The 20544-nt window shown below is 57.6% G+C and overlaps 6 protein-coding genes across 6 annotated transcripts; 2 read left to right on the top strand and 4 right to left on the bottom strand.

Annotated features, from left to right (window-relative positions):
- Window positions 1-679: 679 nt before the first annotated feature.
- On the bottom strand, window positions 680-5664 carry TRAVEDRAFT_130524 (uncharacterized protein; the record flags this gene model as incomplete). Its single annotated transcript, XM_008044148.1, has 13 exons — window positions 680-862; window positions 918-1016; window positions 1084-1518; window positions 1702-2018; window positions 2076-2465; window positions 2524-2892; window positions 2948-3164; window positions 3213-3410; window positions 3461-3917; window positions 3979-4091; window positions 4852-5025; window positions 5085-5263; window positions 5370-5664. The coding sequence occupies 13 exons, from the start codon at window positions 5662-5664 to the stop codon at window positions 680-682; spliced, it is 3426 nt and encodes a 1141-aa protein (XP_008042339.1).
- A 2968-nt stretch (window positions 5665-8632) lies between these two features.
- Window positions 8633-9555, bottom strand: TRAVEDRAFT_51218 (uncharacterized protein; the record flags this gene model as incomplete). The annotated part of the gene is made up of 2 exons (XM_008043827.1): window positions 8633-9297; window positions 9366-9555. The coding sequence occupies 2 exons, from the start codon at window positions 9553-9555 to the stop codon at window positions 8633-8635; spliced, it is 855 nt and encodes a 284-aa protein (XP_008042018.1).
- An 854-nt stretch (window positions 9556-10409) lies between these two features.
- On the bottom strand, window positions 10410-11192 carry TRAVEDRAFT_22871 (uncharacterized protein; the record flags this gene model as incomplete). Its single annotated transcript, XM_008043548.1, has 2 exons — window positions 10410-10975; window positions 11039-11192. 2 exons carry the CDS (start codon window positions 11190-11192, stop codon window positions 10410-10412), a joined length of 720 nt encoding a protein of 239 aa, XP_008041739.1.
- A 203-nt stretch (window positions 11193-11395) lies between these two features.
- TRAVEDRAFT_74053 (uncharacterized protein) lies at window positions 11396-13462 on the top strand (the record flags this gene model as incomplete). The annotated part of the gene is made up of 3 exons (XM_008044147.1): window positions 11396-11418; window positions 11992-12219; window positions 12285-13462. The coding sequence occupies 3 exons, from the start codon at window positions 11396-11398 to the stop codon at window positions 13333-13335; spliced, it is 1302 nt and encodes a 433-aa protein (XP_008042338.1). The 3' UTR covers window positions 13336-13462.
- Window positions 13463-13590: 128 nt separating this feature from the next.
- On the bottom strand, window positions 13591-16926 carry TRAVEDRAFT_30970 (uncharacterized protein). The gene is made up of 2 exons (XM_008043618.1): window positions 15854-16926; window positions 13591-15800 (listed from the first exon to the last, which is right to left on the bottom strand). Exons 1-2 carry the CDS (start codon window positions 16747-16749, stop codon window positions 13874-13876), a joined length of 2823 nt encoding a protein of 940 aa, XP_008041809.1. The 5' UTR covers window positions 16750-16926; the 3' UTR covers window positions 13591-13873.
- Window positions 16927-17307: 381 nt separating this feature from the next.
- On the top strand, window positions 17308-19405 carry TRAVEDRAFT_51214 (MFS general substrate transporter; the record flags this gene model as incomplete). Its single annotated transcript, XM_008043826.1, has 13 exons — window positions 17308-17604; window positions 17657-17701; window positions 17756-17815; window positions 17869-17881; window positions 17940-18043; window positions 18099-18189; window positions 18251-18394; window positions 18457-18603; window positions 18662-18739; window positions 18798-18841; window positions 18903-18949; window positions 19012-19257; window positions 19333-19405. 13 exons carry the CDS (start codon window positions 17308-17310, stop codon window positions 19403-19405), a joined length of 1389 nt encoding a protein of 462 aa, XP_008042017.1.
- Between the last annotated feature and the right edge of the window lie 1139 nt (window positions 19406-20544).

The raw sequence follows: 20544 nt of genomic DNA, 5'->3' as shown, positions 1-20544 counted from the left end.
GTACATCTAGGGCAACATCTACTGCCTCGCACTCGAATCGTCAAGTATGTTCAGACAGAACAATCCACGACGATAACAACTGGGTAGGATAGGTCGAAGGAGACGGACAGGGAGTAAACCCCAGGTATGCATACTAGCTCCTCGCGTGTTCTGTGCTAGTGATGATATCTCCACAGATTGATAGACACATTACAAATACCCCACGAGGACTACGTAGGACGTAGCGGACATATTACATGCTGGTAGTTGTCCGCGTGCACCGAACTTCGAGGGCACGCTACCGTCGTTCTGTGCACACTCCCCACCTCAATATATCTCTATATCCTGCATCCCGGATAGCGCACGCGCGAGTCTCATCTCTCCTAGCACCTCCGTAGTGTCTATGTAGCGGCGAGAATGATGACCTCCCTCGTTCCTGGTTATGTCTATGTACCTGCAGCATCGAATGATGCTTCCGAGGGTCCACAGGTGTGTGTTTCGCTTCTATGCCTGACCCCGCATCATCACGGCCGCCTGTAAGGGAGTTGCGGGACGACGCAGACCTTGTCCTGTCAGCCCGTCCAAGTACATCTGTGGAGGGGGGTAGCAGTGCCGCCGCCGTGAAGCTGTATCGCTTGGCTTGCTCGCAAGAAGTACATGCTCAATTGTAACACCTATCATACAATGTACTACATATTGTTCAAACCTCATCTACAGAATTCTCCGGCTCTGTCAAAGTGAGAACGAGGGCAAAGAGCCTCACGCGAAACTGGGCAATCTGCTCAGACGTCAAACGGACCGTGTGAGATCCCCGGAGTATGGCGGCGATGCATGCCAGGACCCAGACGCCACAGTCATAGCCGTTCTTCTGCACGGCCTTCTTCTGTATCACGAGGGTCGGTCAGCGGGTCGGTGCGAGGGGCCGGGACACTACTCACCAGAAGCGGGTAGCTTACCCAGTCGCCGTCAAGCTGAAATGGCCCGTGGTTGTAGTCTTCGGCGAAACGATGCAGCTTATAGACCAGCTGGTAGACGGCCTATTGGACAGCCATTAAAAGTGTGAGTTCACAGCTTCGCGGTGACAAAGAGGTAAAAGAGGCTCACCGCCGCGTCTGATTCCCACATGTCCTGGTTCGCGAAGCTATCAAAATATGCGATCCGCCGCTCCCTCATGTACACAACGACTAAGGTCCAGTGGGGCGAGGGAACGAGATGGTGTATGGGTATGACCCACACGTTCTTGTCCCAGAACTTGGTGTGGGCACAGTCCCGCCAGATAAGATTGTCGTCCGCCGCCGCGCGGTGCATACTCACGACGCGGGTCGAGAAGATGGCTAGATTGCCGCCAAGAAGAGACCCCGTGCCGAATTCGCGGAGCAGGACCTGCGCGCCGGTATTGATGCAGTCGTCGCTGAGCTGGGCGTATGGTTGTTGCAGACGCTCGAGATCCTTCGCGGGGATGATGAAGCGGATAGTGTTGTCTAACGAGGGGAGGATACGTTCGGTGCACTTCGACACGAGCAGCGATGACTCGGAGGCCTCGGGCAAGGGGTTCACAACAGCGACGAGCGTACCCTCCTGATGACACCTTACTTTAGTATTCAACTACGGCGACATACATTCAGGACTTACCGGACTATCGTCGCTCAGGGCGAGCGTACGCGCGAGCATTGCGGCTTCGGAGATTGTTGCCGCGGTGCCGAGAGGCGAAGGAGCGACTACCGCAGAGTCCGCGGGATCAGGGTCGTCGTAAGCAAAGAGCTCGTCCAGGGCGTCATGGGCGAGAACAGTCTCTTCGTCAGCCGCGGTGCTGTCCGGATCATACGGGTCGGTGGCTTCCATATGCTCTCCGGAGCTCGGAACGTGCACCCACCGTATAGGAAGTGGATCTTCTGATCCGGAGAGACGCCGCGCGATACGGGAGGCTTCTTCGGTATGGAACTGGAATCGCAAAGCGGAGACCAGTGGCGTCCTCCAGAGCATCTGCAGAAGCAATAACTCCTCCTTCCTCTGGCGAAGGAGGAATGATATCCCGGCGACTTCGGGGGATTCTCAGCATGAAATGTATGCGGCTAGTTTAAATAGAACACACTCACAATTCTGTGACCGTAGGGCCAACTCAACGGCCGACAGTTCTCGACCGTACCAGCGGCACAGGTTGTCGGCTTCATTCCCAAGCCGCCGCCGTTCCTCTCGACAACGATCGAGTGTTAGCATAGCTCTGATACCCTGTCGTGTGTCCGAGTCCTCCAGCCATCTCGGGGTGCTGCCGGCTACAGGAGAGATCCAAACATCGGCCAAGAGATCGGGCTCGTCGCGAAGTGCTCCGAGTTCGGTCGGAAGGGCCTGGGGCAAAGGAAACCCCCACTCATCCTGGTACAACGCCTCGAGCTCATCGCAGTACTTGTTGAACTTGCGGATCGCGGTCATGAGCGCAGGTGTGCGCTTCGAGATCGCCTTCTGAGTTTGTTGGTGCAGTTTCGTACCTGCCAGGAGCTTAGCTCAAGCGGTGTAATCAAAGTACCACCCAGCAGAGTGACATACCTAGGGGCTGATCGCGGCCGCCAGCCGCGCGGTTGAGTTTGTCCCATTCAAAGAAGCTTCCGATCGCTCGCTTGCGGATGTTGACCTTCAAGTCCCGTGCCATGAGAAGAGTGCGAACGAACTCCAAAGGAAGCCCTCGTAACTCCGGGAAATCCTGCGGGACGTTGAGCGAGGAATACAGGGTCTCCACCTTCTGTATAGCTCGTGTGTGCGTGCGTTTGAGGCTTGCAATGTAGTCGTGTACGATGGGATGGTCTTCGTCGGTGCCTACCATGGTCTGCAGACGGCCTAAGGAGACCTCTACAGTGTCGAGCTCTACCTGGAGATTCAGCACAGCGTCAAGCTCCTTCTTGAGCCGCGCAGGTGCATCTAGTGATATGTACACATCAGTATAGGCATGTGAAGACACACGCCGGACACTTACGCTGACGGAGTGAGAGCTGCGCTTTACGCTGAGCCTCCCATTGTATCCGGAGTTCGCCCACACTAATGCCAAGCTCGCCGAGCTCCTTATTTGCAGCTGATGTCTTCCCCTCTACTCCATGTCGTAGCCGGCCCCGTATCCAGTTACCGAGCTCTTTACGTGCACTTATGTTGATCGCCTCGGCGTGGCGGTCGAGAAGCCAGATCCGGCGCGACCTCTGCATAATTGTCAGTGTTGCTTACCCGATGTATCCGATATTGCTTACCGCTGAAGACCGCGTTACTCCAATGAGCTTTCGGAACTTTGACCAAACTCGTTCTGTGCCCTCGCCCTCCGAAAGCCCCAGGCCCTCCCGAAGACGGGGGTTGTAGACCAGTTGGCAGGCCCATTGGTGACCGTATGCATGCATCACCGAAGTCGCGAATATTAGCCGAGACACTATAGTCTCCGGCAAGAGGTCGTACTGCACATGAAAGTTAGCACAACGAACATGTATGAGCACGTTATACACACCGAGTGGATGCTGCGATCCAGGACACAGCCGATGTCATAGAACGCGGCCACCGTGGCCTCTGGGGGCACATGCTGAAACAAGTGTTCGAGAAGCGCAATGCCGTACTTCTGTTGCTCTCCCGGGGTGTCTACATTGGCGAGAAACAGCACAATATCATGCCTGCAGACCAGTGCCATGAGGCCGGTATCGTCGAACTTAGTGCCGTGGGTTTTCTCCTTCTTCTCGTCAGCGGCTTGGTACGATTTCTCGCACTGGTCCAGAGCAGCCTCAGGGACCTGGCTTTGGTGCTTGTGCGCAGGCTTCTTACGGGCTGCAGTGATACGGACACCGACTGCATCCACTTCTTCTTTGGAGAGGAAGAACTTGGGCTCATAAAACCAGGGACTCTCACCGGCGGAAATGTTATGCCGTTGGCTGAATGTCGCATCCAGCGCGACGTGAATGTCTCCACCATCGCTAGAATAATGATTCACCATAAGCCTACTTCGCATCGTTCCGGTGGGAGGGATTGACATACCTACTGAATGTACTCCCGAAGCGCGATCCCGCGAAGCAGGCGGGGCAGCGTTGTTGCAGCAGCCTGGAGCACATACCCGGCTTCAAGACGTTGGCGGCCTTCGGATCGGAATCCTCCGCCGTCTGACTTTCAGCGTTCCGAGCGCTGTACGTACGATGCATGTTAGTGTCGGCGGCATGGCTAACTCGGCAAGATATACTCACGCAGACTGGGTACCGGACGCCCGACTGAGAGGAGGCTCCCCGCTCGAAGGTGTGCCTACCGGGGGCTCTCCTGGGTAGCCCGATGAACGGTCGCCTAAAAGGTCGGGCAAACGTTGGCGTGCGCGTTGTGATTGACGATCAGTGGATATGTGGAGGGGACAACCGGGCGAACATTGTAGTTCATGTTCAGTGCGTTTGTAGGGCAAAGGTTGAGGCAACCGATTGGCGGAACGATCAATGTTATGTTGTCCGCGATTGTTAGCAGAAGGTATGGCCCGACCGTCAGCGAAACATTATGCCAGAAGTTATCCCGAACCAGCGGAGGTATGTCACCAATGTCGTTCGTCAGAACGTTTTCCCCAACATGTAGTGGTAGATATTTGACAATATTCATTTGACCGTCGGGTTGTATGTTTGATCCAGGGTTGTGCATAACGTTAAGCGATACATTTGACGACCGTTCGGGTTGTGGTTGTGTTGAAGGATGAGTGTAACATTCAAAAAGGCAAATGTGGATACCTGGTGAGCGCATGGTCTAGCGGGAGTCAGGAAGAAGCGATACTTGCCTCCGCTGTGCGTAGCTTCTTGTTGCTGCGACGGAAATGTAACCGAGTCAGACGCACTGCCTTCAGCGGACTCAGAACTTGGCTAAAAGTAAATATAAGTGAACGAGGGCAATCCGGGGTCGAATGCTGCACGCATAACGTACGACGTGCGATGTTATATAGCGCAAACATTCGTCTATTGCGGACTCTACCATAGCCTCGGGTCGGTTGCGAAGACAGTCGTACCATTGGACTGCATGCCCAATTCCTCGTCGAAATGGGTCTTGGATAGGCTCTCCCTGTGAGTGCAAACAATATATGAGCAGCTGGGACAATCTCCGGGGAGCGGACTGCACACCTTTTCGTTCAGAATGGGAAAACCACGCCGCTGGTATATGGACTTCAGGGCGCTCGCCAACGCGGACACGGCATCGGCGGAGCGCTCGAAGAGCGCGAAGTAGAAGTCCAGTAAGTCGATGGATACCGCGACACGGGGATAGGTCGGAGATGTAGGAAAGAGGCCGTTTTTGACGAGTACTTGGGCGACGTTGATGCACGCGCATCCTTGGAATATATTCGATTCCAAATCTGTAATCTCACGTTCTCAGTATGGCGACTCCGGGCTGATTTAAATCATTCTCACAGTGTGAATGCAGGCATAAAATTGTGAACTCCTTTTTCAAGCACGCTTTGGATTCACATGTCCATTGCCGTAATGCGGGAAGTTGGCCGATACGTGCTTGACTCGCTTGCAAGTAGCTGAGGTAGGCGGGGACAAGAGTCGGGACGAGGGCGAGCCAGGTGGCATAGAGCTTCTCGGTAGTCGTGTCCGGGAGGAGTCGTCGTGGCCGCGCATCACCTTGTGGAAGCGACTGGTCCACTGCGGGAGAGCCCACGTCTTCCGTCCCATCGTCATGCTCTCCCTCGACATCATGCATTTCAATGTCGGCGTCGGCCAACGTGGGGGTGAGTTGGCTCGAGGATGGCTCATCGGTCCGCATCAAAGCGTGCAACTCTTGTGTTAAACGCTGCTGGCGCAATGCCACGCCGGGTCGATTGACGATGATCGAGTCCTTGCGGGGTGGACGTCGCTTCTGCGGAGTGGCGAACTGAGCCCCAACTGGCTGCTGAGACCTTTCTGGAGGTCGTCTTGGAGGTGTAGCAGGCGGCGGAAGTGTATATGACTCGTCCATTGCGTCGTAGATCTGTCAAGGTATCCAGAACGAGCGCAGGAACGAGGGGAACGGCGGGCGCTAGATGGGCATAGAGCCGCCCGCGCCACATAGGATTACCGCCGGATTTAGTAATCTGTCTGTCTGCGCCATGTAGGAGCATTTCCCTCACAATCGGATCGTAGTTCACAACATTGTTTAAGATTTCCGTGCCCGATAAGGTGAGTTATATATAGAATGGCAGGCCATCATCCGGTTTCCAAGTATCTCTCAGATGACTTTCACACGAGCGATCATCCTATCTAAGGGATACAAGCAAGACCTGCCTTAGGTGAGCGCGACGGGAGTGGGCGATCACCCGCGTTGGGCGTTGTTTGGTCCCTCTGCCGCTCCCACACTAGCGGTCCGGCCGGCGCTCCGTCGTCCTGGCTTCCGTTATCTCTATGTTTTGTTTTGGGCGGTGCAACCAGGCGGAGTTGGGTGTGTACAGCACGGATCAGCGTGTACGAATAGAGGCTCGAAGAAGACCGCAACCGGTCGAGTCCCACCTCCTTCGCACTGCGGACAAGCAACATTCGGGTCCGGCGGAGGCGGTTTATTGTTTGCCCTTGTTGTCCGCCACAATAGGCGCTTGTAGCTAACGACGCTAGTTTGACACCGGTGCGCTCTCCCTGCGGGACGCACAGATCATTGTACTAGGTACCGATGTACTGTCGACGTCGTCGGTGTTTCTCTCCCTACAGCGTGCATTTCAATCCGCGCAGCATCCGATTGTGCTGAGCGCGGCGTGACTAGCTCGCGATACCCGTCCAAATCTGCCGGGTCCCTTAACCCTCGAAAGGCAGGAGACGTTGCAACATTCTTTCCACGACCTCTGCCTGCCATATCACACGCGTTATGAGTGAAAATCGGATAATGTCATGTGAGTCGCCCACGACCCTGGTATCGGACGGGCGCATCGCCCTTAGGCTATGCAGCCGCAGACGTGGGCCAGCACGCGAGAGGCCTCCGGGTCCTTGAGGATGCACAGCACCACGGGAACTATACGTCCGCCGGAAACGCGTACAACGTGGTGGATTGCAAGCGTATGAGTATTAGGGTGGGAGCAGACCATTCGAACGAGACAACAAAAGACATCGAGGCACCGGGCACCCGAAAGCGGCCGGGAGGTGGCGAACGAGCGGGGGCGATCTGCGGAGGAAGTACGCATCCTCCACCGTTTGCGCCCCCGCGCCTGGGGCAGGCAGCGCGCGGGCAAGGAGAATCCGGAGCATTTCCTGCACGATCCTGCCGTCTGCTTCGAGACCCTTGATGTCAGCCGTCGTACGGTCGAAGCTTTCTGGGATCTCCGCAGTATTCTCCTGGATCTCCGTAAGGCTCTCCAGATTTTGTTGCTTTGCACTGGGGTCTTGTCGATGCTGATATCGAGCTTCTCGGCGCCCCCTACCCATGCATTCCCCCGCGTCTCCGCGCGCTGTCCATTCTTCGCCAAAGGGCGTACGAGGGACGCAGGTGCGTGTGCGGAGAGGCGTTGACATCCCGTACAGCGCACGGCTTTCGTGCTGTGAAGGTTCGGGACTCAACAGCTATCGGAACATACGAGCGGGGAATGAGAGGACGGTGGCGTCAGGCGTGTACGTACCTGCCTGACGAAGAGCAAGCGGTTGATCCGTTCTGAGGATGCGGCGGAAGGTCAGCCGGACGCGTACCGAGTGCGAGGAGGTCGAGAACGAGCGCGCGGGGAGAGAGATGGTCCAGATTGAACTTGCTGAGAGCGAGTGGCGACCTGAGCGGCTCCCCCTTGAATGGGACTTGGTGACTCGGAGCCCCGAGTCCGCAGCCTTCCCTGGCCGGACGCACATTGGCGAACAGCAGCTGGATTTCTCGCGTCATCTCTCACGTTCTCTGGAGATGCAACCAGGCGGAGCTGGATAAGGCCCTGAAACACGTGGTTAGTGAATACAAGGGAAGAGTCGAAGAAGGCAACACCGCCACGATCCGGACTCGGAGGATCCGGTGCGTTTGGGAGTCTGATCGTTCAGACCTCCGCGACCAACCGACCAGAAAGGTGGAAACAAGGATATGTGCATATTTGGCGCATTGGGCGAGAGTGCCCGGAGCTGTATGGAGGCGGGCGAGAGTGCCCGGAGCTGTATGGAGGCGGGCGCGTCTGAGCCGCCGGCTTCGGAAATCGTCGTACGCGATTCAGCGCGACACGTCACTCGCCAGCAATAACCAGTGCATCGCCGCCCGATCGGCCATGGTGAAAGCCGTGTGGTGGACGCGGACCCACAACTGACGTCGAGGATCTGTTCGCCCATGTTAGTGGAACGCGCCTCTTTTCAAGAAGGAGGAAGGGGACAAACTTGAGCTTGAGCGCATTGAAGTTGGGATTGGACGCCACCTCTGACACGATGATAACACACACGGATACTAGTGACTAGACGCGGGTGTCCGCGGTGCCAATGTAAATGTATACTCGAGAACAACAAAGCGCGAAACAAGATGATGAAGAGATGCAGCATGCGAGAGGACGATGTGACGGAAAGCAAGTGTAGCGGAGCAGGGCGAGAGCACGAAGCAACATGGATACAAGCAAGAAGGACGATGGGCGTGAATGGGAGTGAGTAGTCACGAAAGTGTAGTTGAAACACGACGTGCGCACGGCAACGGATGGGGGCACGAGAACGATGCATGAGGAAACCAGACAACACCAAACCCAAACTCCGTCCCTTCATGCTACCGCAGCTGGGGCTCCGACTCCCATGCTGGCAGCAACGAGTAGCGGGATCATCCCCTCCAAGCCACCAAGCCTCGCCTTGATCGATAAGACGCTCGTCCGGGTGCCGCGGACGTCCACCACCTCGACCTCCACTCCGTTGACCCTGATCTCCTCAATGACGGCTTCGATCTCGTCCAGCGCTGTTTCGGTCTCCTCGATAGTCACCTTCATGCCCTGCAAGCATACTCCAGCTTTGATGAGGTCGGCGGTGATGGATGCAAGAAAAACCTGCACTGGAGCGGGAGCTGGGGTGGGGGCGGGTGAACCGGAGGTAGGGGCAGGGACGGGTGATTCGGGGGTAGGGGCAGGGGCGGGTGATTCGGAGGTAGGGGCGGGCGGTGCGATGTCCTGCGGTCCGAGAGGGGTGCTAAGGCGGGCAAGTATGGATTGTACCAGGTTCATGAGCTGATCGAAACTTGTCGCGAGCCCTCCGACGTAAGTTTCGACTTTCGCAACCTTCGCCCTCAGCTTCTTCATGGCCGCGCGCTTCCTACGGCGTTCCGCTTTCTGCAGCTGCTCCGCCTCAGTTAATGAGGGTATAGCACAGAGGAAGTTCGGGTCTATCGGATGTGTTTGTTGCTGCGCGTTGGACGCGTCGCGATTCCGGGAAACCACAGCTATCAGGGCACGTGAGTGGGGAACGAAAGCCTGTTGTCAACATTGACAGAGCCGCGCGCGTACGCACCTGTTCCAGACGCCTCATCTCGCGCGTCAGAGTCTGACTCCAGGGCCAGCTGAACATGTATCGAGTGTGTCGGGGTCGAGAATGAGAGCTCGGGCCGGGTGTGGAGGATTATACGTGGTGGTGCACTGAGGTCTGGCTGATCGAGGCTCCGGTCTGAATCGCCAGGTTCCGTAGAAGGGAGATGCGCCATGCTAGCCAAGCAGATGACGCGTCAAACCAACAGAGTATGTGTCCGACTCGCCTCCAAGAGTGTCAAGCACGCGTCGGCGGGAGGGTGCGTCGCGCGACTCTCGAGGTCGAATAGGGTTGAACCGAGCGAGCACGGTACCGTTGGGCGTTATTTGGCCTGCCGCAGTGGCCACGCGCTTTCCGGCGGGCGCACTGTCCGAGTCATCGTAAGGGTCTGTTCAGCTTCCCGGCTTCTCCATCAGGGGCAGAAATAGGCGAAGTTGAGCGCGTGAAAGTGGATCAGTATGCATAGACAGAGGTCCGAATTTCGAGAGAGCTAGGTTCGGAGAGATGCGCCACATGTTCCTGTACAGTGTATTTGTGGCGCCCAGTGTTTGGCGCTGTTGGTCAGGATCATCGACGCGCATAGATCATCTTGCACTGCAAGACACTCATCCACAACTTTAGGCACGCAGTGACAAAGTTCAATTGGGCTCATCACGGACCCTGTATTTGATAGATAGCGCAGTGCCTTGGGAAAATCTACACGTAGTGTACAACATCATCAGCAAGCGATAACGAGAACGGCGCCCGCGGGTTTCGACAGCACTGATCAAAGTATACTGGAGAACAACAAAACATCAACCAGATGAGAGGGAGAGACTCAGAGAGCATGTGTAGAGCGGGCGTGAATGAGAGCGACGTAAGTGAACTCGGAAACAACAAGAGCGCGCAAGATACCAAACGGCTAGAGCGGAAATATGCGGATGAGTAAAAATGGCGTGTATCATCGAGATGTACGTATACTGACACTGACCATATGGAGACAAACAGGATGACAGCGACGAGCTGTAGAGAGCGAGAGAGTGCCGTTTGCTAGCGGCTCCCTCCCATAGGCTGGATCCGGGCTGCAGCGACGCGCAGAGCCGCATACAGCTGGAGCGTCCTGGCGACCCCATCGAGACGATCGTTCATCACCTGGACGCGCGCCGCCCAGCTCACCACGACGCTCGCCATCTCGATATCGATGTGGTCCAATTTGATCCCCCCAACGTCAGCTTGGATCTCCTTGAGGGCTGTCTCGATCTCCGCCATGCTTGCCCTGATCCCATTGACGAGCTCCTCTAGTTGGACGGCTTTGGCGATGACGGCAGGGGAGGAGACCTGCGCTGCTAGAACGAGCGTAGAGTCCTGTGGGAAGGGGATAGACAATGCGGCCCGACAAAGGGTAGGGTCGATTTCGGCGAATAGGGACTCCAGAGCATCCGGTAGCAGCTCGATGTCTTTCGAGAGCTTCGGCATGAGTGTTTGGACTCTGTTGCTCCTCTCTTTGATCCTGTCGGAAATGGCTGCGCGCTGTTTCACCAGAGCCTCCCGTATCCCGGCGTCTACAGCGTGCGACTCGGGTCGCGGCGCGCCGAGCCATGCGCGGCTCCGGGGGTCTATAGCAAGATGGGAACATGAGCGGGGAGTGGAGAGGATGTTTGAGCTGAGAGTGTACGCACCTTTCTCACGCGCCTGAGGGCGTATGGACAGCTGAATGCGGACCGTGTGGGTGGGGGTTGAGAACGACAGCGAGGGGAGGGTGCGCAGGATGATACGCGGCGCCCTGGGGTCCGGCTTCTCAGTCTCCTCGACCTCTGCGGGTTTGGGTGCCATGTCGTGCGAGCAAGAGTGGACGTGTCAGGGCAGAGCTGAGAGGGGGGACTGACTGGCAGAAAGGAGGAGGTCGAGCGACGCGACTGCCAGATTATAACTATCAGATGCGTAGTGTGTTGTTTGGTCCCTTCGACTTCGCGAACCCACAATCAAGCTCGCGGTCTGGTTTCACAGTCCTGGGATCCGGGATATCTAGTGCAGCCATGGGAGTATCATACGGAATCATGTGGGCGTAGTCAAGAATCGAGGAAACAGCAGCTGGCGCCGTCTCTCCAGAGCGGTACTTACGTCAATCGTGTCCCACAGCTACTTTCCCTGAGCTGCCCCCTACCGTTCTCACACTGCCAGCACGGAGAGCATCACCCTAGTAGGAGCAAAAGAGTAGAAGGTGAACGTAACGCCTGGATCGTAGCCTACGTCGACGTTGGTCTGGGCCGCATGGAAGCCGGAGCCTCGAAGTAAGGTGGTAAATTAGCAAGCTGCATCCTGGTTCCGCCAATATAGTCAGCTCAGTCTTTCGTTGCAAAGTCTGACTCTTACCGTCCTGACCGCTTCCCTTGCGCGTCCACGGGCGGTGCAAACAATGAGCGACCACCAGCAGTCGTAGTAGTAGAAAAGCAAGCGGCGGCGATCGAGTCTAGGAGGCAGCGGGTTGTTTGGCCTTGTTGTCCATCGCCGTTGACGCCCACATGAGTGTCTCACGCTTCGATACCGCAAGAGCTGTGAGCGTTTCTCTACCCTAAACCGCCATGTCCTCGTCGACCGCGCCCCCAGCAAAAGTCTCGTTCACGATTCGCAGACCCACGCCATCATCCCGCGCTGAGTCTGACTCAGATTCGTCCTTCAAAGTCCCCACCCTCCCCCGCCATCTCTCAGGCACCAGCACCCCCAACAGCCCTCTAGCCCGCAGCTCCCCGCCCTCTCCAAAGCAGCACTCGCGCACATACACCGAGCGCGACAGCTCAGATGAAGATTCTGGAAACGAGGATGAACTCGTGACCGGGTTCGACCAGTTCGGCGTACAGCGGTGTGTCCTCTCCTTACCTCTCACTGTGCGGGTCTTCAACTCACAGCAGCACGCCCATATGACAGCGTACGCGAGAAGCCCAAGCCTGAAGGCCCCCTTGTCATCCCTGCGCTGAAAAACAAAGACTGGCGCGAGCTCGCGCGCAAACGCAAGCAGCTGTACGTCCCGCCCGGGGCCACCGCGGTAACCGGCGCGGACGGCTCCGTGGGCGGGCTCGGCACGCGCGACACCATCAACTCCGGGCCCGTCCTCACAGGGCTGCAGATGAAGAAACGGCTCAAGGTCGACGATGCCGAGGATGAGCCTATGCCCGCTGCCGACGCCCCCGCGCAGGCCGAGGAAGTGAAGAAGGAGGAGGAGACGGACGACCAGCGAGCGCTGCGCGCGATCCTAGCCTCTGCCGCGTCAGGCGGAGACATCGAGGGCCCGCAGATCGAGATCATACCCCCGCCGAGCGAGGACGACGTGTACAAACAGGACGTCGAGGAGCTGCCCGAGTCTGCGTCGCTCGACGACTACGAGCGCGTGCCCGTCGCGCAGTTTGGCGCCGCGCTCCTCCGCGGCATGGGCTGGAAGGAGGGGCAGGCGGCGAGCAAGCGCGGCAAGGGCCTTGTAGAGCCGTGGCTCCCGCAGTCACGCCCGGCGCTCCTGGGGATTGGCGCGAAGGAGAAGGAGGTGTTCGACGATGGGAGCAAGAAACGGGGCGGGAAGGCGCGTCCGGAGCGGCGGTACGTGCCCGTCATCAAGAAGGACCGCGGCGGCGAGGGCGAGAGTGGAAGCGGAAGTGGACGGGAGGTCTCGTCGAGGCCGCGCTCACCTGCGCCTTCCTCGAGACACGGCTCGGGAAAGCCCTCGAGGTCGCCATCACCAGACCGCAGGAGGGACCGGGACAGCCGGCGCGATGACCGGGACAAGGATAGGTATCGCGAGAGTGACCGCGAGAGGGAAAAGGACAGGGACCGCTACAGCGAACGGCGACGGGATGAGAGCTCTTCTCGTCGAGACCGCGACCGCGACTACGATTCGTCCCGCAAGGACCGCGACCGGGAGCGGGATCGGCGGGGCGACCGTTCGACAGACAAGTACGACTCCTCCAGGCGCAGGGACAGGTACTGAGTCGGACCTATATATCCGTGTCTCAACGCTCACGTATCCAGCGTGATGGGTATGTTGTAATATCAGACTGTCTTTAGAGTACTTGCGCTCGCTTGAATGGAACATCGCGAGCATTATCGAACACGACACACGCTGAACGTTAACACAGTCAGATTTGGCCACTTGATCAGAACTAATGTTTGCTTCACGCTCGCGCGTCCGCCCAGCAGCCATGGTATCTTATGGTGTTTAACCTGACTAACACGTCTCATGGTTAATCATCGTAAGTTCAGAATTTGGTGCAGCTTCTACGATAGAGTGTGACATGAAGACAGTCCGTTTAGATTATATGCATGCTGTCCGGACTCCGTACAACAGTAATACTAGCATAAGCGACATATTAGATGCCCTCGTCCAACCCGCTCATCTACCACCTGCGCATAAGATCACCCACCGAAACAATCACCCACTGAACACCACCGCTGCCACCACCATAGACTGGGTATCACAACGCCCCCCGCCCTCGCCACCCGGCAACCAGTTTTCGACCGCGCGCACATCAGTGCACGACCGCGCCGACGCGCGCCCAGAACATCTCCTCGCGCAGACGCACGAGCTCCTTGTACGTGCGCTCCTCCCAAGTCGCATCGCCCACGTACTGGCCCTCGTCCTCCTTCTCCTTCTCCGCCTCCTCCGCCTCCACAGGCTCGTCCTTCGCGTCCGACTCCGGTGCGGGGGGCACGCTGTCTCCGTTCACCTGGGGCTCGTGCTTCTCCTCGCTCTTCGCGTCCGCAGACACCACTGGGACGTCGGCCTGGGCGGGAGGCTCCACTGCCTCGGACTCAGACGCGATGGGCTCTGGCTCCTCCGTTACTGGAACCGACAGCTCGGTCTGCGCAGCACCCTCCGCAGGTACAGACGCGTCGGCACCGTTCTCGACTGCCGCTTCGCCCTCCGACGCCTGCGCCGCAGGCTCTGCGGAAGCGGCTTTCGCCTCCTCTGCGGCCTGCGGGACGCTCACGGACGACGGGCGCGCACGCGCAGCAGCTCTCCGAGGGAGAGGTGGGGGTACGGGGGACGCGGTGCGCGAGGGCGGCTTGTCATCTGTGACTGTAGGCGGAACCGCAGGTGCAGGTGTGGGCGCGGGGGTTGCCTCCGACGGGGTGCCGGTTTCCGCTGTTTCCGAGGGTGGTTGTTCTGTCTCTTGAGGCTCGGGTGACGGAGCTTGGGAGGGCGGAAGAGGTACGGCCGTGGGGGCGGGAGAAACGGAGAACGGTGGCGCGAGCTCTTCGGTGGGCGTCGTGAATGAGTCTTGCGACTCCGTGCGGGAGACTTGTGTAGGAGGGACAAGAAGCTCTGTTGTGGGAGGTACTGGTGCCTCCTTGGGTTGCTCCTCGGTGCTCGCCCGAGGCTCAGCTGCGGGAGCCTCGTCCACGGGCTGTGCCTGGCCGTTCGGGGCTTCTGCCTCAGCCAATTTAAGCTCAGGCTCGGGGACGGCAGGCGTCGTATCGCGTCCCTTGTTCCGCCTCGGGAGCGGCGGTGGCGGCACGGAATGGACTTGTCCCCCGACCGACTTCGTGGGCGCATGCGACGCGATGGAAGGATGTACGGGCGGCGGAGGCGGCAGGCTCTTGCGCGACGGGTCTCTTGGGGGAAGCTTTGGCCGCACATCGTCCTTCGGCGGCTCCCTCGGCTTCGCAGCGTCCTTCTCCGGTTCGCGCGTCCCGCTCAGGCTACGCTGCATCGAACCCCAAATCGATCCCAGGCCTATCTTTGACCGGCGCGGAGGAATGGCGGGAGCAGGCCCAACGCCATTCGTGCCGTCGTGTTTCTTGTCGGCACCGTTCATGGCGAGCTGGGCGGGGTTCGGGCGATCCGTAAAGGGGGGCTCCTCCCAGACCTTCTCAACGATACCGGTTCGGACGAATGCCCATAGGGAACATGTCATACGCAAGCGCGCCAAACACCACCCTGACGTGCACAGCGGGTAAATGGTGGATTGACGAGTCGGCGTACCGGGTGGTTGTGTTGAGAGGGGTAGAGAGACTGGGAGCCCCGATGATGTCCCTTCGAGGCGGAAAATGTACACCTGCGAGGGAGGCTCGGAACTTGTTAGGGCGAACTGAGCGGAGTGACGGCCGTTGCCAGTGAACGAAGTGGGAAGGGTGATGTCCCCTGCACGGACGTTCTTGAACAAAGCCGTCGACCAGGAAGCGCTCTGTGAGCCCGAACGAGCAGCATTTGGGGTGGTGGGTGTGGTCGCTGGAGAATCAGAGCTGTTGCTGTAGATTGGGATGCCGCAGAGGGCGCAAACGATGTGGGTATTATGGGAGCTGGCGGGTATACTGGGCGGTGCGAGCTCTTCCAAAAGGGTCGCAAATTGCATAGGCTCCACTGTGAGCTGCCCGTTGTGGATAGCTGCAAGGACGGACCGCCTCGACAGCCAGTTGAGCGAAGGTGCCAAGTCCAGCCGAACAGTCGGATCTCTGAACGCAATATTTCAGCTAATGTCCAAGTACACAAAATTGAAGTAACGTACGAGTCCTCTGCAACGAGACGCGCGAGCAGCGGTAGCGGAAGAAGGGTGGACATGGCGGGCGGTTGCGCTGATGCCGGACGAATAGCTCGGAGGTGAGAAATGAAGACAAGGAATTCGTGGTATGGAACGTGCGTTGACAGAAGGCGTGGACGATGCGGGCGACCGCCGTCTGGTGAGCGATCGACCCACTTGCCTTTGCCCATCCGCCCGCGCATTTCCTCCACCCGCACGTCCGCCTGCTCCTTCTCCGCCTGGAGAGCCTGCATTTGCGCCTGCAGCACGCCGACGATCTCTTCGGCTCCCCGGAGTGCCGTCTCGGTCTCTTCGAGTTTACGGGCACTCCGCGCCGCCGCCATACGCGCCTCAGCAACCATGGTGTTGGCTTGGTTGAATAAGCCCGCACTGAGGTCGTCCAGCTCCTGCTCGATCTCATGCCGCGCGGACTCTGCCTGTCCCCGCCGCGCAGCCTCCTCTGTTGCTCTCTCCATGAGACGGTTGAGTTCCGTCGTGACATGCGATTTCTCCACAAGTAGACCTGTGCTCAACGCGGACAGATGTTGCGTGCGCTCCAGTTCGAGTTGCGAGATCTTCAGCGTGGTTTGGCGAAGGTTCGACGAAGTAACGTGCAACTCATCCTCGAGATCCGAGACGCGGTCGTAGGACCGCACAAGCTTGTTGTTGAGCTGTGTCACTTGCGAGAAGAGGTCCTGAACTTGGGCGCGGAGCGACTCGATGACCATGGCTTGTGCGTCAGGATCGGAGTTGTGGGCCTGGAGCTTCGTGTCCTCGCCGTTCACGCCGTGCGGGACAATGGTCGTCTTCGCCTCGAGGAAGTCAGCCTCGGCGTTGAGTTCGTGGATCTCGCTGTCCACGGAAGGCTTCTGCGCGTGCGCCATGGGCTCGTGATGCCACCAGAATGCTAGACCAGAAGGGGTGTTGATGTGAACAAAGAACAGCTATGTGGTCTGACGCTATCAAAGCGTAGTGGTTCTTGGTCGTATCAGTCGTGTAGGTTGAGCAGCTATAGACGGTGCGTTAGGAGGATGGCGTTAGAGGGTGGGCGTTGCTGGACGAGAGGCCCAAGGACGCGGAGGAGGACGAAGTATTGACGCTGGTTTTTGGAGGAGGGCGGGATTTCGGCTGTTCCCGGTCCTAGCGCCCGTATAACGCGTGTCGGAGGAACTTCGGTATAACGTTCTTGCGCAAGCGGTATTACCTGGAACTTAACGACGTACTTACATTGTACTTACACCCCGTCCAGTCCAAGTTGGCCTACAGCACCGTAGCAGTGGGCCATGCGCGACCCCTGGGGCAAATCGCGTGCTCGGATTGCTCAGCGCATTCGCGGGGCAAGATAAAAGGATGTTCTCCCAGTTCAGGTGAGCACAATATTGTGGCCACTTCAGATCCCCCCTCTCATCTTCGAATTTAGCTTTGCTAAATCGTGTTCCAGCATGGAGGTCGAACTATCCGAAATGCACTCTCGGTTGCCCCATCTTCCTCACAAGTCGGCTACTCCAGCGGCAGGATCCACGAACGAGGGGAGGCAAATAGATTATGTCGAGACTAACGCGGCAGCGGAGAGCGAGCAGCCCAGTCGTGCACAGTCGACGACCTTCCCCGCTGTAACGCCTGCTATGAAAATCAAAGCAAGGATACAGTTTGCGACTCTGTGCTGGAGCCATTTTATGGCCGGCTGGAACGATGGCACAACGGGACCTCTGTTACCCCGCATACAATCTGTCTATCACGTACGCCCTTCATTCACTTCTTGAGACGAGTCCCTCTTACAGTGCGCTGCAGGTCGGCTTCGCAGTCGTGTCCCTGATCTTCGTCTTCAATTGCATTGTGCGTCCAAAAGTCCTCATTTGAATCTGTGCCTCCGCTAACCTCGACCGTCAGGGTTTCGTCGCCGGAGCCGCGGCAAACGTATGGTTAACCGATCGTCTTGGATTCGGCAAGGTGCGTCCGCTATAGGTTTGCACATTTCAGAGACACTCACGGTAGCTTTTCAGGTCATGGTTATTGGTACGTTGCGATGTGAACTTCCAACTTTCATGCGCGTCCCCTCACTTTGGTCTTATAGGCGCGTTGGTGCAGGTCGTCGGTTACTCTCTCGCAGCGCCTGCGCCCCCTTTCCCTGTCTTCATCCTCGGCTACGCGATCAACGGGTTCGGGCTATCTCTCCAGGTCGACTTTTACGAATATTTTGCGTCTCTTGCCATGCATCTGAAACTTTCTTTAGGACGCCAGCGCAAATGGCTTCGTCGCCTCCCTAAAGGACAATGCTTCTACGAAAATGGGCATATTGCACGCTATCTACGGCATGTTCCTTAGTTTGTTTCAACTGATCCAGAGACCAGGGCTGATGTTGCTATCCGGGCCGCCCGTCCTTAGGTCTCGGAGCGCTGTCCTCGCCTCTGGTGGCGACCCAGTTCTCCCAGATCACCCACTGGTCGTTCCACTACCTTGTATCGCTCGGCATCGCGCTCTCCAACGTCATCTTGCTCACCGCCGTGTTCCGTTTCAAAGATCAAGAAAGTCCGTGTTCACTTTTGACACTATACTGAGTACTCGCTTATCTGCATCAATGTTGCCTCAAGCCTGCCTCACGGAGATTGGGCAAACACCGAGCCACGAAGAACAGAGCACAACGAACAGCAAGTACTCTCAAATATTCGGCCTGCGGGCGCTCCATCTCTTGGCGTTCTTCATCCTCATCTACGTTGGCGTCGAGGTCACCCTGGGAGGTGCGTATGTGATCGCTTCCGGAAATTCTGCCCGTTTTTAAACCCGGCACCCAAACAGGTTGGATCGTTACTTATGTCATTCAGCTGCGCGGCGGCGGTCCTTCATCTGGCTACATCTCGTCCGGCTTCTTCGGTGGTGAGTAGTTCCTGAGTTCGCGAAATTGCATCAATTATAATGACGTCAACGCGTTCAGGGATAACACTGGGGCGCATCGGCTTGCTGTGGGTCAACCAGAAGGTACACAAATCTTCATCGCACCTACCACTTCATCACCCCCTCTAACCTATATCACCTATAGATCGGCGAACAACGTGCGATCTACGTCTACGCGACCCTTGCAATCGCGTACATTTTGCTTCAGCCTATCCTCCTTTTACCCTCATAACTCACGCGAGTCTCCTTTACAGGCTCGAACTGGTGATCTGGCTCGTCCCCTCACTCATCGGCGGCGGCATTGCCGTCTCGTTCGTCGGCGTCCTTCTCGGGCCCATTTACCCCATCGTCATGAACCATGCCGCGCGCGTCCTTCCTCCCTGGATCCTGACTGGCTGCATCGGGTGGATCGCGGGCTTCGGCCAGGCAGGCTCTGCATTGCTCCCCTTCCTCACCGGCGCCCTCGCGTCGCGCGTCGGCATCAAGAGTCTCCAGCCTTTGTGAGTGGACTCTTGACCTCTTCTATATGCTAATGCCAACGGAGTTCGTGACTGACGCGAACGGATGCGCGGTAGGTTGGTGTCGATGATGGGCTTCATGGTTTTCCTATGGGCACTCGTGCCACGCGCATCGCGCAGAGTAGACTGACCTCGCGCACGGAATTAGCGTCTCATATGGGCGAGGCTGCGTGTACATTTCAATGATGCCTACTGCAATGCCATGGTAACATCTACAGCTCGACATCGCTAGCTACACTGTCCAGTGACTTCTCATCACTGCAGGGGTACTACTGCGCAGGTTTGGGTGAGGACTCAGTATCGCACCATTATACGACCCCGGCAGTGAGTGTGGCCGGAAGATCAAGGGTGCGCTCGTGTACCGCTCGAACTTTCAATGTGCCTGATCTACCTGAGAGCGAGTTTGTTAAGCGCAGAACACCCGAGCGAAAACGGAGGCTCGCCACATATCATACGTACAAGACTGCCTCGTTGGCACAGCGAGGCAGTCAAATGACGGTGTCGGATTGCGGCAGCCAGCTTGGTGCTGAAGATCACAACGCTGGACAGAGGTTTCATTTTGGACGGCGCAACGCAGCGAAAGGTCGAGGACACAAGGGAAGATCGAGGACATTCGTTTGAGGTGACAGGAATAGACGGGAAGCCTAGTAGGTTTGCTCCGAGATAGGATCATCATTGCGGAGACATACTAGGATTGGAAGACGTACTACAAATACCGCGGGCGGCAGAGCAGAGGAAGCACGGCCAAGTACAGTCGAGAGCAAGGTAGCCGGTGGGGACAGCGGAGATTAGACAAGCCAGCTCCATCTTCTGGCCACGATGTCGCGGGCTTAACGGCACTAAAACAGAAAACCAGTACGTCGGAGGGATGTATGGTTTAACGAGATAGGCTGCATCGGCGCCAGAAGTCTTTGTTGCCAGCACATATAGGTCCCACTGAGTTGGATGTTGCGGGGGAAGCTGCGGCGTTGTGAACCCGGAGAACCAAGTCCGACATGCCAACGCGTAGACTTGGTGGGGACACGTCCCCGTGTGAGATTGGAGGGCGAGAAGGAGTGCTATCGGGCGAGCCTAGTGTGGCAAAAATGGCCGGAGGGTGCGAGATCAGAGGATGTTCAGGAAACGGCGCTCAGCCTTGCTGTCCTGCGCACTGGCGTCAGCGGTGTTCTTCGAACGTGATAGCTCAGCCTTGGTGATGCGCCCGGAACCCCACGAGCAGTCCAACCATAATTGCGCACGTTTGGGGGTTGGAGCGAGTTCTGAGAGCGC

Source organism: Trametes versicolor (genome assembly GCF_000271585.1).
Source record: "Trametes versicolor FP-101664 SS1 unplaced genomic scaffold TRAVEscaffold_10, whole genome shotgun sequence".
NCBI classification, from domain to species: Eukaryota; Fungi; Basidiomycota; class Agaricomycetes; order Polyporales; family Polyporaceae; genus Trametes; species Trametes versicolor.
This window is presented reverse-complemented; position numbering and strand designations above follow the sequence as displayed.